At 42.4% G+C, this 18,891-nt stretch overlaps 1 protein-coding gene across 1 annotated transcript in view; it reads right to left on the bottom strand.

The window, feature by feature from the left end:
- The window catches only part of ITPR2 (inositol 1,4,5-trisphosphate receptor type 2), a 337,337-nt gene that overhangs the window by 130,456 nt on the left and 187,990 nt on the right, over positions 1–18,891 (bottom strand). The window contains exons 35-37 of the mRNA XM_074937228.1: positions 15,988–16,178; positions 14,663–14,805; positions 12,779–12,887 (exon numbers count right to left, since the gene is read on the bottom strand). Coding sequence (XP_074793329.1) covers positions 12,779–12,887; positions 14,663–14,805; positions 15,988–16,178 — 443 coding nt within the window. The remainder of the gene's footprint in view (positions 1–12,778; positions 12,888–14,662; positions 14,806–15,987; positions 16,179–18,891) is intronic.

The following is an 18,891-nucleotide window of genomic DNA, read 5'->3' as shown; positions in this document are numbered from 1 at the left end:
TCCAAGAAGAAGAATGACTTTTTATGCATTTCTGAGGATAATCCAAAGTGCTAGTTTTAATCTATAAAGTCCTACATATTCCCTGAGCTGGCTACCTACAGTATGAAGTGAGCTGTAGCTCACGAAAGCTTATGCTCAAATAAATTTGTTAGTCTCTAAGGTGCCACTAGTACTCCTTTTCTTTTTGCGAATACAGACTAACACGGCTGCTTCTCTGAAACCTACAGAATGAGAATACTTCTCTCCCTGTGTACCAATCTTAATTATTAGATTAGCAGAGATGCTTCTATGGACCATTCCTAGCTTTTAACTCTGTAGTTAAACTCTACAGTTCTTGATGCAAAGATTTTTGCTGTGGCACTTGCCTCCTCTACGCTCCACCAGAGCCTGCTTTATTTCTTGACCTTCAGGAGGTCAGTGCCAACCTCATCAATTTGTTCAAACATCTGCTTAATCTTGAGTTCAGTGAGGAGGTTTTAAGGGACATATATTAAGGGGAGCAGGGAGGCTTGTCTATTATTACTGCCGCTAAGAACAACATTGTCATTATGAGTTTTTTCCACCGAAGATTATGAAGATGCACTTAGAGATTATTGCAAATAATAAACATCTCTATAAATATTAATAAATGCACAAAGTCCAGTAGGACACTCAAGGACTTTACCTTATAAATATAGTAGTGCCGCATTTTATTGTAATAGTCCGAAACACTATGTGTTACATAACAATGCTACAAGGTTTGGCGAGATTACTGCAGACCACTTGGGGGGGGGGGGGTGTGTGTGTGTGTGTGTGTGTGTGTGTGTGTGTGTGTGTGTGTGTGTGTGTGTGTGTGTGTGTGTGTGTCAGAAATATGCAAGAACAGCATGCTTCAGTGGATGATGTCACAAGGCCCAAGACATCATGGCCAACACTTAGTTAATACACAAACATCACATGCTCTGCAGTATCTGTTTGTTTAATTATTACACTTGGAATTTAGAGGGGAAAAAGTCAAATTGTGTTGATTTGTTTCTCTGTACTTTTTATTTCTTTTCCTTTTAAAGTGCCACCATGTGGGTATGGTGAGAAATTACCATATGTAGGGGATTTGAAAGTATTTTGTGTTTGGTCATACGTATCCCAATACACTCACATGACGGGCTGCTAAAAATTAGTGGCTTCGTTCAGTCATTGCAACAGAAGAGACTGAAATCTCCGTTGTAACCACACTGGCTCAGCCTCAGGCACTGAAGAACACACAACTTTATATAAGCCGTCATTGTGGTACATGAAATTATCCTGAATGTCCAAGAACTGTCGCAATCAAACTGTTGCATCTTGTTGCTTAAATCGAGATATCACATGCACTACCTTGGCTTCTTGAACGTCTAAGTAAAGGCATACACTAACTAGCCTTCCTAGCCAGCATGGGATTGCAGAGTGGGGCCCACAGGGCACTCCACACACTCCTGGGGTTGTCCTATTGCAACAGCCATCTCAGAGAAGGGCTCTCATTGGGTAGCCCTGGGCCCCGCCATAGGCTCATGTGGTGTTGAGAAATAGGCATATAGAAGAAATTCAGCCTTTTCTGTGAACATGCCCTGCCTTGTATCGTATTTTAATGTTTATAACAGACAAGTAAAGGCATGGTTATGGGTCCAAAAAAATCCAGATGTCTGTATCTGTCCTCATTGGCCCCTACCATTTATAATTTGACTTTTAATTTATAAATCTCACCTACAAGCACTAGAACAAGCACACAGGACCATGCATTTAAAAGCCAAATCTTTTCAGTTTTTCATTAAACTCCACCAAATCAGTCAACATCTGTAAGCACTTTCCAGATTAGAATGAGGCAATGTGATGATGACAGGCAGGAAACAATAGGCAAGCAGGTGACCTATGAAACCACTAAAGTAGAAGGTTGCACTGATGTCAGCATATTATGAAATCTCTATTGAACATTGATCATTAATGGTCCTCTCCGATTGGCTGTCAATGACATCATCCCTCTACCAATGATATCCAATCAATGCACAGGTCTGATGCTTTCCCTTACTTTCATTTATAAACTCCATTAGGTAACAACAGAAAAGTCAATCCAGGTGGTGAATTTCTACAATATAATTGTACTTCTTAGGTGGTTAAAAGTCATTTGACCTTCTACCTTATGTTATAAAACCCCACTGAAGGTGTGCGCTAGTTGCTTATAAATGTATTGCTGACTGCTCGTGACTTCTTACATATTTAAATACTTTCATTTCCAAATCTAATTTTTCTTTTTCTACAGCAAAAAGATTTTATGTTAGAAAGACCTTAAAGGGATATTGTCAGCTTAGGGTGATTTACAGCATGTTTTAAAATGTTTCACAAAACCCAATATTAATAAATATCATCAGTTTTTTAAAATTTTCAATTAGAAGTTTTTAGATTGTATTTAAATATTCCCTGTAGTGTTTGCAACCCCAGCACTGAAGCAAACAATCTGAAAAACACATTGAACTAAACCAGAGAGTAAAGTGAGCAATTTTTGGTCCACTGACCAGAAATAAAGCTGAAATAGGCTAGTGCACCGTCTTTCATAAAGCAGAGCACAAAACAAAACAGCGTAAGTGGTGAAAATTAAATTAGATTTTTTTAAACGCTTGCAGTGCTGCTAATCCAAACTGCTATTAGTAACACAGGTAATGGAATTCCTCTCCCTTTCTCCCCACCCTGCCACTTGAAATAATAAAGTCACTTTAAATTACACTGCACTCCACAACAGACTGGCATTTTCAGAATGATTCCTGTTTCCATTTATTTTTGCTGACATTTATTGTGATTTATCTAAATACTGTTTAACTCAATACATGCAAATAAGTAAAGTGATCTAGAATGGACTAGACTAGATCAAGGAGCACACTAAGTTAAGAGCTTCTTTGATTTTAAACAGCAGCAGCAACAATGGCATACTGCTGTAGCTCACAGGAACACCAACTGATTACTAAGAGAGACATTTTCCCAACAGATAAAGGGATCCAACTCCCTTTGGTTTCATGTACATGAGGGCAGAATCTGGAATGTGCCCCTTGATTAAATCACTGGGCTTTTCCAGTGACTTCAACTGAAAAGAATCAGGCCCTTAGAAAGGCAGAATATATTACCACCTTACTGGCAACAACAGGTGACCTACAGGTTCTTAAGGGAATAATGTACATTTGTAAAAGATTTCTAACCTGTTTCTTTGTTGTTATTGTCACTGCTAAATTAAGAAACAAAATGGGTGTTAACATTGGCTATGTTTACACTACCGCAGTAAGCTGACCTGCGCTACGCAACTCCACCTATGTGAATAATGTAGCTGGAGTCAACGTACCTTAGGTCGAGTTACCGTGGGGTCTACACCACAGAGGGTCAATGGGAAAAACTCTCCTGTTGATTTACCTTACTCTTCTTGCTGGGGATAAAGTACGGGGGTCAATCTGCTGTCGATCTGGCAGGTCTTCACTAGACCCGCTAAATCGACTGCCAGTGGATCGATCTCAGAGCATTGATCCAGGCTGTAGTATAGACCTGCCCATTGTGTAGCTAAAAGATGAATAAAGAAATCTTAATATTTCACCAGAAATCTAGTTGTGTGGTAGAAAAAGAAACAGTGAAAACGTTTTAGAAGTGGGGAAATGATTTTCAGGAGTATTCCAAAAAAAGGAAAAAAACTAGGGGTACTCATATTTTTGATAGACAACTGAATAGCTTGTAGGTTTTTTTCCTCCCCACTGATACTTAAACAGTATTCTAATTTTTCGTTCATACTGTGGTTCAACATCTAAAACTGGAAAAACAGTATAAACTGTGTTCTATAGCATAAGAAGCCCTTACTTGTGCATATAGTCTTTATTCGTGCAAGTAATACTATTAACTTCAGTGGAAACTATTAGCGTCCGTGAGAGTTGCAGGTTTGGTTCCTACCATTCTACCATGCATTTTAAAATGTACTACCATTTGTTGAACATATCCATCAGTTAACTAATATCACAGTAAGCACATATAATATCATGATATGAATACATTACATATACAAAAAGAAAAGGAGTACTTGTGGCACCTTAGAGACTAAGCCCTGGTCTACACTAGGCGTTTAGGTTGAATTTAGCAGTGTTAAATCGATGTAAACCTGCACCCGTCCACACGATGAAGCCCTTTTTTTCCGACTTAAAGGGCTCTTAAAATCGATTTCCTTAATCCACCTCTGACAAGTGGATTAGCGCTTAAATCGGCCTTGCCGGGTTGAATTTGGGATACTATGGACACGATTAGATGATATTGGCCTCTGGGAGCTATCCCAAAGTGCTCTATTGTGACCGCTCTGGACAGCACTCTCAACTCAGATGCACAGGCCAGGTAGACAGGAAAAGGCCCGCAAACATTTGAATTTCAATTTCCTGTTTGCATGGTCATCTGCAGCTTGCCATGCTGGCCAGAGCTCATCAGCAGAGGTGACCATGATGGAGTCCCAGAATTGCAAAAGAGCTCCAGCATGGACCGAACGGGAGGTATGGGATCTGATCGCTGTATGGGGAGAGCTATCAGAACTCCGTTCCAGTTTTCGAAATACCAAAACATTTGTCAAAATCTCCCAGGGCATGAAGGACAGAGGCCATAACAGGGACCTGAAGCAATGCCACGTGAAACTTAAGGAGCTGAGGCAAGCCTACCAGAAAGCCAGAGAGGCAAATGGCCGCTCCGGGTCAGAGCCCCAGACATGCCGCTTCTATGATGAGCTGCATGCCATTTTAGGGGGCTCAGACACCACTACCCCAGCCGTGTTGTTTGACTCCTTCAATGGAGATGGAGGCAACACAGAAGCAGGTTTTGGGGATGAGGAAGATGATGAAGTTGTAGATAGCTCACGGCAAGCAAGCGGAGAAACCGGTTTTCCCGACAGCCAGGAACTGTTTCTCACCCTGGACTTGGAGCCAGTCCCCCCCAAATCCACCCAAGGCTGCCTCCCGGACCCGCCAGGCGGAGAAGGGACCTCTGGTGAGTGTACCTTTTAAAATACTATACATGGTTTAAAAGCAAGCATGTTTTTTCTCCACCAGCTGCATGTGTTTCAATGATCACAGGATCTTCTCCTTCCCAGAGGCTAGTGAAGATTAGAAGGTGAAAAAAAACGCACTCGTGATGAAATGTTCTCTGAGCTCATGCTGTCCTCCCATACCGACATAGCACAGACGAATGCGTGGAGGCAGACAATGTCAGAGTGCAAGAAAGCACAATATGACCGGGAGGAGAGGTGGCGGGCTGAAGAGAGTAAGTGGCAGGCTGAAGAGAGTAAGTGGCGGGCTGAAGAGAGGGCTGAAGCTGAAAGGTGGCGGCAGCATGATGAGAGGAGGCAGGATTCAATGCTGAGGCTGCTGGAGGATCAAACCAATATGCTCCAGCGTATGGTTGAGCTGCAGGAAAGGCAGCTGGAGCACAGACTGCCGCTACAGCCCCTGTGTAACCAACCGCCCTCCCCCCCAAGTTCCATAGCCTCCTCACCCAGATGCCCAAAAACACGGTGGGGGGGCCTCCGGCCACTCCACCCCAGAGGACTGCCCAAGCAACATAAGGCTGGCATTCAAGAAGTTTTAAAGTTTTCAACTTTAAAAGTGCTGTGGGGCCTTGTCCTTCTCTCCTCCACCACCCCTCCCCTGGGCTACCTTGGTAGTCATCCCCCTATTTGTGTGATGAATGAATAAAGAATGCATGAATGTGAAGCAACAATGACTTTATTGCCTCTGCAAGCAGTGATCGAAGGAAGGATGGGAGGGTGGTTAGCTTACAGGAAAGTAGAGTGAACCAAGGGGTGGTGGGTTTCATCAAGGAGAAACAAACAGAACTTTCACACCGTAGCCTGGCCAGTCATGAAACTGGTTTTCAAAGCTTCTCTGATGCGCACTGCACCCTCCTGTGCTCTTCTAACCGCCCTGGTGTCTGGCTGTGCGAAACCAGCAGCCAGGCGATTTGCCTCAACCTCCCACCCCGCCATAAATGTCTCCCCCTTACTCTCACAGATATTGTGGAGCGCACAGCAAGCAGTAATAACAGTGGGAATATTGGTTTCGCTGAGGTCTAACCGAGTCAGTAAACTGCGCCAGCACACTTTTAAACGTCCAAATGCACATTCTACCACCATTCTGCACTTGCTCAGCCTGTAGTTGAACAGCTCCTGACTACTGTCCAGGCTGCCTGTGTACGGCTTCATGAGCCATGGCATTAAGGGGCAGGCTGGGTCCCCAAGGATAACTATAGGCATTTCAACATCCCCAACGGTTATTTTCTGGTCTGGGAATAAAGTCCCTTCTTGCAGCTTTTGAAACAGACCAGAGTTCCTGAAGATGCGAGCGTCATATACCTTTCCCGGCCATCCCACGTTGATGTTGGTGAAACGTCCCTTGTGATCCACCAATGCTTGCAGCACTATTGAAAAGAACCCCTTGTGGTTTATGTACTTGCCGGCTTGGTGCTCCGGTGCCAAGATAGGGATATGGGTTCCGTCTATGGCCCCACCACAGTTAGGGAATCCCACTGCAGCAAAGCCATCCACTATGACCTGCACATTTCCTAGGGTCACTACCCTTGATATCAGCAGATCTTTGATTGCACTGGCTACTTGCATCACACAAGCCCGCACAATATATTTGCCCGATTGCCAATTGATTCCCGACTGACCGGTAGCTGTCTGGCGTTGCAAGCTTCCACAGGGCTATCGCCACTCACTTCTCAACTGTGAGGGCTGCTCTTATCTTGGTATTCTTGCGCTTCAGGGCAGGGGAAAGCAAGTCACTAAGTTCCATGAAAGTGCCCTATGCATGCGAAAGTTTCACAACCACTGGGAATCGTCTCAGACCTGCAACACTATGCGGTCCCACCAGTCTGTGCTTGTTTCCCGAGCCCAGAATCGGCATTCCACCGCATGAACCTGCCCCATTAGCACCATGATGCCCACATTGCCAGGGCCCATGCTTTGAGAGAAGTCTGTGTCCATGTCCTCATCACTCACGTCACCGCGCTGACGTCGCCTACTCACCCAGTATCGCTTTGTCAGGTTCTGGTGCTGCATATACTGCTGGATAATGCACGTGGTATTTAATGTGCTCCTAATTGCTAAAGTGATCTGAGCGGGCTCCATGCTTGCCGTGGTATGGTGTCTGCACAGAAAAAAGGCGCGGAACGATTGTCTGCCGTTGCCCTGACGGAGGGAGGGGCGACTGACGACATGGCTTACAGGGTTGGCTTACAGGGAATTAAAATCAACAAAGGGGGTGGCTTTGGGAGAAACTGAATGGCCTCCTCAAGGACAGAACTCAAAACCTCAAGGATAGAACTCAAAACTGGGTTTAGCAGGCCGTTGATTTCACAGAGGGAAGGAGGGAGGGAGAAGAAAATGATTACAAAACAAATCTGGTCTATTTTTTGTTTTGAGCCACTTCATCTATCTTTATACATCTTGCTGGCAGCAGAATGTGCAGTACGACCGCTAGCCGTCATCATCTCCTGGGTGCTCGGCAGAAGACGGTGCAGTATGACGACTAGCCATCGTCTTCTGCTGGCTGGAGGTTAAAAGACAGCGCACTGCCGGTAGGACTCAATCGCCACGAGACGAAACAAGGGAAATGACCTGGCTGAGTCACTCTCATGTTTGCCCAGGCGCCCGATTAAAAGAGCACCCAGGACTACGTCGATGACGGCTACCAGTCAGACTGCACTGTCTGCTGCCAAAAGGCAATTAACTGCTGCTGTGTAGCAATGCAGTACCATGTCTGCCAGCACCCAGGAGACATACGGTGACGGTTAGCTGAGCAGGCTCCATGCTTGCTGTGGTATGGCGTCTGCACAGGTAACTCAAGAAAAAAGGCGCAAAACGATTGTCTGCCCTTGTTTTCACGGAGGGAGGGAGGGAACGGGGGCCTGACGATATGTACCCAGAACCACCCGCGACAATGTTTTAGCCCCATCAGGCACTGGGATTTCTACCCAGAATTCAAATGGGCGGCAGAGACTGCGGGAACTGTGGGGTAGCCACCCACAGTGCAACGCTCTGGAAGTCGACGGTTGCCTCGGTACTGTGGACACACTCCGCCGACTACATGCACTTAGAGCACTTGTGTGGGGACACACACACAATCAACTGTATAAAACCGCTTTCTACAAAACCGACTTCTATAAATTCGACCTAATTTTGTAGTGCAGACATACCCTAACAAATTTATTTGAGCATAAGCTTTCGTGAGCTACAGCTCACTTCATCGGATGCATGCAGTGGAAAATACAGTGGGGAGATCTGTGAGTGTGATGCGTCATCCTTCAGGATAGGTTGTAGATCCTTGATGATTCATTGGAGAGGTTTTAGTTGGGGTAAGTAACTTCTGGGTACTCGTCTGACTCTGTCAATCTGTTTCTTCACTTCAGCAGGTGGGTATTGTAGTTGTAAGAACGCTTGATAGAGACCATCAAGGATCTACAACCTATCCTGTAGGACGACCCATCACTCTCACAGATCTTGGGAGACAGGCCAGTCCTTGCTTACAGACAGCCCCCCAACCTGAAGCAAATACTCACCAGCAACCACACACCACACAACAAAAACACTAACCCAGGAACCTATCCTTGCAACAAAGCCCGTTGCCAACTGTGCCCCCATATCTATTCAGGGGACACCATCATAGGGCCTAATCACATCAGCCATGCTATCAGAGACTCGTTCACCTGCACATCTACCAATGTGATATATGCCATCATGTGCCAGCAATGCCCCTTTGCCATGTACATGGGCCAAACTGGACAGTCTCTACGTAAAAGAATAAATGGACACAAATCAGATGTCAAGAATTATAACATTCAACAACCAGTCGGAGAACAGTCCAATCTCTTTGGTCACTCGATTACAGACCTAAAAGTGGCAATTCTTCAATACAAAAACTTCAAAAACAGACTCCAACGAGAGACTGCTGAATTGGAATTAATTTGCAAACTGGATACCATTAACTTAGGCTTGAAGAAAGACTGGGAGTGGATGTGTCATTACACAAAGTAAAACTGTTTATCTTTCCCCCATACTGTTCCTCAGACGTTCTTGTCAACTGCTGGAAATGGCCCACCTTGATTATCACTACAAAAGGTGTTTGTTTTTTTTCTCTCCTGCTGGTAACAGCTCACCTTACCTGATCACGCTCGTTACAGTGTGTATGGTAAAACCCATTGTTTCACGTTCTCTGTGTATATAAATCTCCCCACTGTATTTTCCACTGAATGCATCTGATGAAGTGAGCTGTAGCTCACGAAAGCTTATGCTCAAATAAATTGGTTAGTCTCTAAGGTGCCACAAGTACTCCTTTTCTTTTTGCGGATACAGACTAACATGGCTGCTACTCCAAAACCTGTTGTTACATATACGCATTCACATAATCAGAGGGTAAATTTTTCAGAAGCACCAAGCTCGTAGGAGTTTTTGGTAACGGGCACTTTTGAAAATTTTACCCATTCAACAGAAGGGACGGAACTGCGGCTGGAGTAAGAATTGACCTCAGATTTCACATAAAGCTTGAACCGAACTCAAACTGAAACTGACAGGACAGAGCTAATACAAAATCCTATTCTCTTTAATCTGTTTTTCTCTTTAAAAACAAACAAACCAAACTTGTGGAAATCAAAGTCCACCTTTATTCACAACACAATTGGAGCCTGGGTAATGGTAGCACAAGCTTCCTCCCATAATGCCTTACCAAAGTTTGCAACGTTCCCATGGAAAGGCTGCCTAAAGAAGTGAAAGGAGACTTCAGTCTTCATGCCCAGGCAGAAAGGCACTAATTTTGCTAGTGATTCACCAAGTGTTGAACTGAGACTTACGGTGTTAACAGCTTTCTGTCATTACCTATCGAAGTCAAATCAATGACCAAGAAGTTTTATATCCCATTATTACTGTAATTCCCCAAACCAAACTTTTGAAAGCGGAGCTTCCTTTCAGGAAAATGAAACTGACAGGGCTCCCCATCCAACCCCTCCACAACTTCACCATGGGTTAGTAAAGGCATACCCAGCTTAAATGTATACATCTTCCATGACATCCCATGGGTTTTGTCCCACACCTTGTGAAACTTTGCCACAAACCCTCCCAGCATTCTTTGTCTTTTTAGAAGCACCAACCTACTACATACCACCAACTCATTTGCTTGCTATGTTTTATTAGTGTTCTAGAAGTGAATGTATATGAACATCTATAGTCTCGATATAATTTGTGTTAAGCTATTTTTGGGGGATGGAGGGAATAAAAAGAAATCAAGCTCTTAAATTTTCTAAAGAAAGTTTAGAAAAACAATCACTTAGTTTCTCTGTGCATCAGTTCCCTCTCTATAAAACAGGGGGGATGATAATGTCTTACCTCCCGAGGGTAAGGTGAGGATAAGTATATGACATTAAAGTGATGGGGGTCAGATAAGCACAACTGATCAATAGATTGCATTATGATTCTCTCCCTGCTTCTCATCATGAGAAGTTCTGCAATAATCTTTACCTGAAAGCTTATAGTTTGTGCCCAATGTAATGCTCCAAATACAGTACAGCACAAAATACAGACTCATGATTAACGTACATTCAGGCCTTCTGCTGTCAAAAGTTCATTTGGCCCCATGTACCCTAATTCTGTGTTTTTCAGTATTTAGATTACACAGTAAAGTACAATTACATGCAGTGATGCACTGTTTCATGGAAAGCTGGAAAAGTACACAAAAGACAGGCTAAAAATAGCACAATGAGCTTTCTGAAGTCCATAACATAAGCTGTGACTCCCAAGAGTGGTAAGTGAGGAAAGGACTTGCAAAACCATACAGTAAGTCACATGTTTTGGTTTATTATCCTTCTCCACTATAAAATGTATGGGTCTCAGAAAGAACAGGGTGGTGGGGTGGGGTGTATCAGTCTTTTATTTTTTCCCTAAAATCATTAACATGTACCATCTCCCTATGCACTGTCAAGATAACAATGCACAACTGAGCTGCTTTTGTTGAAGTCCCCAGATGTGCACTCTTGAGGACTGGAAGCCAGGCTGTCTTGTTAAAGGATCCCTAACTGTGGAACTTACTCCCTCTGGTGGTTTGCCTTAATCTCAGTGGATCAGCCTCCAGAGCAGGGTAAAAGGTGTATCTGACCAGACAAGCCTTTGCTGAATATCTATAAAGCAAGGTATTGTCTTCTCTTTCCATTTTTTCTGACGTCTTATTTTCTGGTGGGTATGTGGCTATTTTGGAAAGGCTTAGCATAGTTCCCCAATGCGAACAGTTTCAAAAGGAAACTTTGTTTTTACATGTTACTCATGGGTATGTAAGAATTAAGGCTGTTTGGATTCAAATGAATAATAATAATAATATCTGATTCAGCCATGAAAATTTTGCTACGACACCAAGACAAAATCACTATCTGCCATGGACTGAGTGCATTGCTCTTGGAGCAAAATTCTTTGCAGAAGGTGAGGAGGAGGTAAATTCACTCTGTGGATGGGTTGTTTTTGTGAAAAGAAAGGTCACTGCTTTGCTACTGCTGTCTTTGTCTTGGTTTGACTGGGTTTTGTTGTTTTTTTGTTTTGTTTTGTTTTTTTAAACGATCTTGTAGGCTGCCTAGAGCCTGGGCAAAACGTTCTTTTTGTGTGACATATGCTGAAATCAAAACAGTGTATAATCAAAACACATGCACTGTGAATACACCATATTTCTCATATGTGGCTTATCTACCATAAGAGAAGAAACTGAAGTACTGCTGTCTTATGACAGCGCTGAGACATGGAACTTAAGGACTAAAATCCAAATCACCCAGAAATATGTACCCATCTCACTACACACAAAACCTTCCCTTCATCATTGGGAGCTTTATATTCAACTTTAAAACTACCTGGTATATCCTGATTGTTGATAATTCTAGTAGGTACTGTAAAATGGATGACAAGCAGAACATTAATATCTGTATATACTGGAGCATGGGGACAAGGAGAGGGGAAATGTGCTGTCTGAGGTCAACAATTTTTCTTAAAGTGATTCCAGTGTATATACTTGACTATAGGCGTTGATTCTGACAAATGTAAATGATTTCTGTGACACATTAATTAATCACTATGATTCACTTTAATATAAAGTAGTATTAATATCAAGAATGAATTATAAGAAACACCAGCAAGGAAACGATACATGAAAAATTTGTCAAGACAGATGGATTTTGAATGAGTTTAAAACCTCTAGCCATGGACCAATTGACGTGAAAACCAGGGTCCAGTCACCATGACCCTAAGGTGCATGTAAGATCAAAAGGGCATTTGGAAACCTAGATGTTGAGAGAAGAAACAGTTCTGGAGCTAAACAAGGGGGATGTTAGCAGATACAGAAAACAGCAGGCATTGTAGAGAGCACAGAGTCGATTCCACTCTCCCTCTCCCCCCCTCCCCCGCAAGTGGTACATCTCATTAAACATTACCTACTCCCTACCATACCTTCAGCAGCAAAAATGCTTACTGACTATAAAGGGCTGGGATCCCAGGCGGGAGGGAAAAAGGATGAACTGGACACTTGAAACTGACTCTAGTCAACACGTGGACTGCCATGGGCCAGGAGGAGTGTCAGAAAAAGGGGACTAAATTTCTATGATGTAACTTCTGTTTCAGAGACAATGTATTACCTCTAACATGTGAGGAGTTAAGAGTCATAACATTCTGCTGAAATTCTAGGGCCAATATTCTATGCCAGGATGAAAAGTTTTATTTTTAATATTAAAAGGGCAGCAGTACCTCTTCCGCAAAGCTGTCTTTCTTGTCGAGCATTTCCCGTAACGTCTGAAGAATTTTAATGCAAAGTTTTTCTTCTTTCTCCATTAGTTTCTTTGTGTGATTTATCAACCTTAAAGTAAAACATTAGACCTTATATAGAGTATTGCACCTTACCTCCAAGCCAGACAACATGCACTTTATGTAGAAATGGCTGGTTTGTTACTATATTTTTCCTGAAGGAAACAGACCAGGTAGGTATCATGAAAAAGAAACGGGCCCCAGCCCAAACTCTCTTGGCCTTTGAGGGTGTTTGGAGTCTGCACCCAATTTTGCTGCAGGTGCCTAAGTAATGAGCAGAAAGAGAATCCCAGATCCAAATACAACTACATGTTAGAGGGTTTGAAATCCAGACCAGGATCCAAATTCTGCCATTTGGGCCTATCTTTTTCTAAAAATTATTATGTTACCTGCATCATTTATCCTACAAACTTCAAAAGGAACTTTAAGTTTTATGGTAGCAATAATACTTATTCTACAATTATCCAGTGGCTTCCACCCAAAATGATCCAAAGTATTTTACAAAAATTTTGTAATAGAATCACTTTGCTCTGCACAGAAATGCAGTCACCTCTGTATGGTGTGGAATGCAGCAGCTGTTTAAGTGCACACAGGAACTCTGCAGGGCAGAGCAGGGCAGGAAGCAAAGTAGAATTCTGCCTCCAAATAAAACTGCAATAGGAGTTTAGAAAGGCAAAACGTCATTGCTCAAATCAGAATTAGGCAAAAACACCGGAGCTAATATACACATCTTGCATAAAGCATCATTTACATCTAATCCAAAGGAGAGCATCAGCCACAGCACCATGCCCCCTATTATCATGATGGGTTCAGTACTAATATCACTTCCCGCAGCATGCCGGGATTTCTTTGGAAGTCTCCCATTCAAGCGATGACCAGGCTCATGAGATGAGCTCACCATGGTCTAAATGTAAATCATATTGGTAACCATAATTTTAAAATGGACTGCATATTAATAGTGCTATTTACATAGTATTGCAAAGTATCACTGGGCAACAGTAGATATTTAAAAAAACAACTGTATTCCTTGTACACCATAGGCCAAATCCTGCAGTCTTTACTCAAGTCAAAAATCCCATTAACTTTCAGTGAAAGTTTTGACACAGAGGGGAAAAAATGCAGCATTTAGTCTTATTTTTTTTAAACATATGAAGTATACGATGCTACCTGTGCAGAATATGCAAAAAGCGGAGGAATCAGGAAACCTGCCAAATTTTCAGTGCCCTCAAGTTACCTCTAAATTATATAGTTCCTCAAGGGCAAATAGGGCATCTCACTAAAGGACCAATAAAGCAAAACTGAAAGGCTCTCTTCCAATGCCCAAACTGCAAATAAAACCTCCTGTAATTCAAAACCATGCAAAGGTACCAGTGAAATGTACATTTACAAGAGCTATTTCAGAGTTTGCAGTTTAAAATAAGACCAAAGGATTTATTGACTTTGTCTCAAAAAGGTAGCTCAGCATGCCCCCAAAGAATATGAATTAAAAAACACACGCTTCTAACATGGAATGCCTGAGACCTTGCAATGTATTTGGGGGCAATTTAACATAAATGGTGATTAGGAAAACAGAAATTTGTTGAGACTGTCTTAATTTTAGCAAGCCGCAGGGGTTTTCGTTTTAACCATGTCACACATACAACTCCCTTACGAATGGGACACAATCTACGTAACAAAAAAATTTAAACAAAGGGTATCAGTGAGACTTGGGCTCCTAAGGGCATTCTGTAAACGGGACTTAGGCACTTCTGAAAATTTTATCCTTGTCTTTTCAGGAAAAAAAAAAAAACAAACAGAAGAAACCAGGACTCTTTTTGTGCCACTTACTTGGACAAGAAAGCACCACATCTTATTCTTGCATCACTCCCCTCAGGAAAGAGAAGTTCAGGGCTATGCAATACATCAACCAACACTGAGAATTCAGCCTGCATCATGGGGGTGAACTGCTGTTCCAAGGAGGATACTACATCCTAAATAAAGAAGCAGCAGAAGGATGTCAATTATGGCAAGAGCTGGTCCAATCTCACTTGAACGGTTTAGTTGATGAATTTCATATTATGTGAATGAAATATTGGACAAATATTTGTTGTCCCACCTCCCATCAACCCATGATGCCCGTCTTACCACCCACTTGTTACACTGCCAAACAAGCACCTCCAGGCTTTGTCCTTTGCTACCCACCACACTTGGAAGCAGCTTTCCACAAACTTCCACAGAACTACCTACCTGCCCTCCTTCAAAACTCTCCTTGACCAGGGGGCTGACAAAAAAACTTGACAATGATTAGGAAACCTGTGTGCTGAAACCAATGCCTTGCATCATTTTTTCCCTTGTATTCCCACTACCTGCCTGTATCCACCTGTTGTATCTACTTCTTAGTCTTATGCTTACCTCTTGTCTCTAAGGCACAGCAACGTGCACTGGAAGGGTGTGATTTCTAAAGCGTGCCAACAGGCCCGCGTAGATCCTGCTGGGGTGCATTAAAGGTGCCCCAGTGCACGTTAACATAGCCCCCTTTCAAAGAGCACTATGTTGACGTGCACCAGGGAGCTTTTGGTCTGTGCCAGCAGGTCTGTCAGGCCAGTTAGCACAACACGCTGCCACGCTTTAGAAATCACACCCCTCTAGTGTGCATTACTGCACCATGCAGACAAGATTCTAAGCTCTTTGGAATATACAGTGTCTCTAAAGCCAGGACGTTTCACACCGCGGGATGATCTCCCAGCACAGCGACACCGAAGCAATGTAGCGACTCCTACACCACTCTAAACTTTTTGCACCCGTAGGAGGGGTGTGTGCACACCCTGCATACCTGGGTGCTTAGACAGCCCTGGCTCAGCAGCTCTGACCCCAACAGCTTGTCTACACTCCCCATCACCACTCGGGCTTCCACCAGCTTGGTTACAACCAGCAAGATGACCCCAACACACTCCCAGTCCCAAATTTCCCCAAAACAGTGTGCATATTACAGGACACCTTTTAGATACAGATTATAACAATAGCGAGCTAGGAAATACTGAGCTGCTCAGGCCAGCTGACACTCACTGTTAGATATCAGAGTGCTCCTTGCCCTCAGGTTGTTCTTACTGTCACAAACATATCTAGGCAAAACGCATGGTCACGCACACAGCATCAGGCATTTGTTACCATACCTGCAGTTTTTCAATTATATTCCTGTAATCCCAGGCAGGCCCTCCAAAAGCTTCTTTAAAACGAGGTCCACTGCGGGCAGACATTCTCCATCCCATGGCCGCTCTCTGCACCATATTGGAATGACTCTTCATGAACAGGGTATTTACCTGGCTGTCTAAATCCACTGGTATTGCAATCCCACGGTTCTTTGCTTTAAACAGAAGAAGACATTTACAATAAAGAATGCTTTCGGATTCTTTGCAACTCATTTTGGGTGAAATTCAGATCCCATGCAGGGAGCCTTTTGCCCTTTACTTCAGTGGGGCCAGGATTTCATCCTTTAAAAATAAGGGCCAGATTCTCAGCTGGTGTTAATCAGTGTAGTACTATTTAAGTTAATAAAGCTACACCAATTTATACCAGCTGAGGATCTGGTCCATGATTTCTTATTTCTCATAGGTAAAGGTATATCTCTGCTTGAAAGAATGAATCAATTGAAATGATTCAAATGAAATCAATTACAAAGACATTAGCAAGAGCAGCAAAATTAGTAATTGTTATTTCAGTAGCTACTTATAATCCATTTAAGAGTAAATTTGAAAAATCTTCTTTTTAGTCTTCTTAGACATAGATATGCATTTACCCAATATATCCCACTGTTGCCTGCATGTTTTATGCACTTAAACTACTTAGATATATAAAAGGACTTCAGCTTGGGTTTGTTTCCCTGCACACTTCTACCCTTCACCTGACTGTATTGTACAATGCCTGAGGCTCCTACGTTCTATCATGATGCAAAAAAGTAATAATTAATAAATAGACGAAGAACTGTACAGCTGGCAAATCCAGGAGAATAATTTGATTTTTAGACTTGAGGGTAAGAGGTAGAGAAATCTTGCACTAGTTCCTACAAGGCATTGATAGTTCAGCTAATGCCATGTTAATTGTGCATGTTGAATGGCCTTTTCAAAAAAGGGGAATGCCATAAATAATTCTGATGTACTGTCTTCTATGTAGGAAGTCTGTGTTACACAGATCCCTCCGTGCTGCAATGGACCAGAGAGGCATTCTTTTAAGCGTCTATGTGGAATGTTTGAGATTCAACAAGTAACGTCAGGTAGACACAGCAACAATAGGGGGCAGATTTTCCGACATGTACTTGAAAAGATAGGAATCACTGCCTTTCTACCTATTAATTTTATTTATGACTTTACTTAAATTTCCATAGCACAGTGTTATCCTTAATAAATGTCTGAGTAACAATAAATAGTCTAGATTGCTAGTGTTCTTCAGGTAAATAAACCAATAACTAAAAGCTGCCTGTTTTTCTTATTACACCAACATTGCCTTTGAAGTAAGTTCTTAAAACCTGAGTAAGGTATTCCCCAAAGCATTTTGTAATAAGATTAATGTTTTCTAGCATAGTTAGTACACATTACTGAGAGACAGAACATGGTCCTGATCCAGCAAAGCATTTAAACACATGTACAACTTTGATCATGAGAGAAGTACCACTGGGCCTGATCCAAACCCCACTGAAGTCAGTGGGGGTGTTTCTGTTGACTTCAGAGTGTATGCATCAGCCTCAAAAGTACTACGTACATGCTTAAAATTATGCAGGCGTTTAAATGCTTTATTGGATTAGGGCATACGTTGGCAAGGACAATGCTTCTCTGAAGACCAGCAGGGACCTCCCCCTCTCCCCAAGAACTATACTGCAATGCCAGCACTTGGAATAAACCCAAATCCTGGTATGGAACTTGAACCAATAATCTTCTGGACTAGAGCAAGATTGCTCTACCTTCCACATCCCCAATGCTGCAATGGGACTTATTAGTGCGGAGACCCATTGATTTCAATAGGACTCTGCAAGGGTCCACACTAGCATATCCCAATGCCTAACCGTGCTTGCGTCTGGAGCACAGGCAGCTGAGCGTAACTGGTGCAGGAGGTACAGCTCCCCTTGAATAGATTTCCATCTCTGGTAGACACTTTCCTTAAAGGAGAGTTTGCCTTGGGGAATTAAGAAGTGGTGTTGTGCCAAAGATGGGAAGATGCATTTCCCAGCAGCTGCACAACCCACTCATCACCAGTATCAAGAGAAGCTGCTTTCACGGGGCAGCCCAGTTGCCCCCCCTCTCTCTCAACTTCTATTTGTTTTGGAGAAGGGGTAAGTGGTCATGAAGAGAAAAGCACAATGTATGATTGGCCATTATTTGTAGTTATTGTTTCTGCACGTTATTCTCCCGGGATTATTTTTCCCTATCATGTCAATCACTGGAAAGTTATGGGATAATGCTAATTTGCACTTAAATTAGGTATGCAGAATTCCAATATACCTGAGAATTTATTAACAGCAGAGCACGTTGTGCGGGAACACCTGTACTTCTACATCCCCACATTATTTGAAGTTAACAACTTCCATCAGTGTCTGAATAGCAGTCAAGGACTAGGATTGTTCAAAGAGTTGCAGCTAATTAAAACTATCACAAAGAAAACCAGAAAAAAAAATGCTCCTTTGTTTTGAACAGTTCTTATATGTATAATTCCATTTGTAATTAAGAGTTGCATTGATTGTCAAAGGGCATTGTTGAAATCTAAGCTATAAACAAAGGCTTTATTTATCTTCTTATTTCCTTGAAGCTTGTAGAAAGTTTATCTTTCATTTGTTTCACATTTCATTATTTAAAACAACATGAAACATATTTTTACATTTTGGAAAGCTGACGAACAAATGTGAACATAAATATTTATTTTTAATTTAGGTGTTGTAGGCTGCTTTCCTCTTCAAAACGTGTCAATCTCCCTTAAAGTATGAAAATGAAATATTTAAAAGCATGTTTGTTTTTGCTCCACTTTGGAATACTTTTGGAAAACAGACAAACAACTTGCAAACTAGGGTCATCAGAAGAAGAGGCCAGCAA

Source organism: Natator depressus, chromosome 1 (assembly GCF_965152275.1).
Source record: "Natator depressus isolate rNatDep1 chromosome 1, rNatDep2.hap1, whole genome shotgun sequence".
NCBI lineage: Eukaryota > Metazoa > Chordata > Testudines > Cheloniidae > Natator > Natator depressus.
Note: the sequence above shows the minus strand (reverse complement) of the source record. Positions and strands in the feature narration are given on the sequence as shown.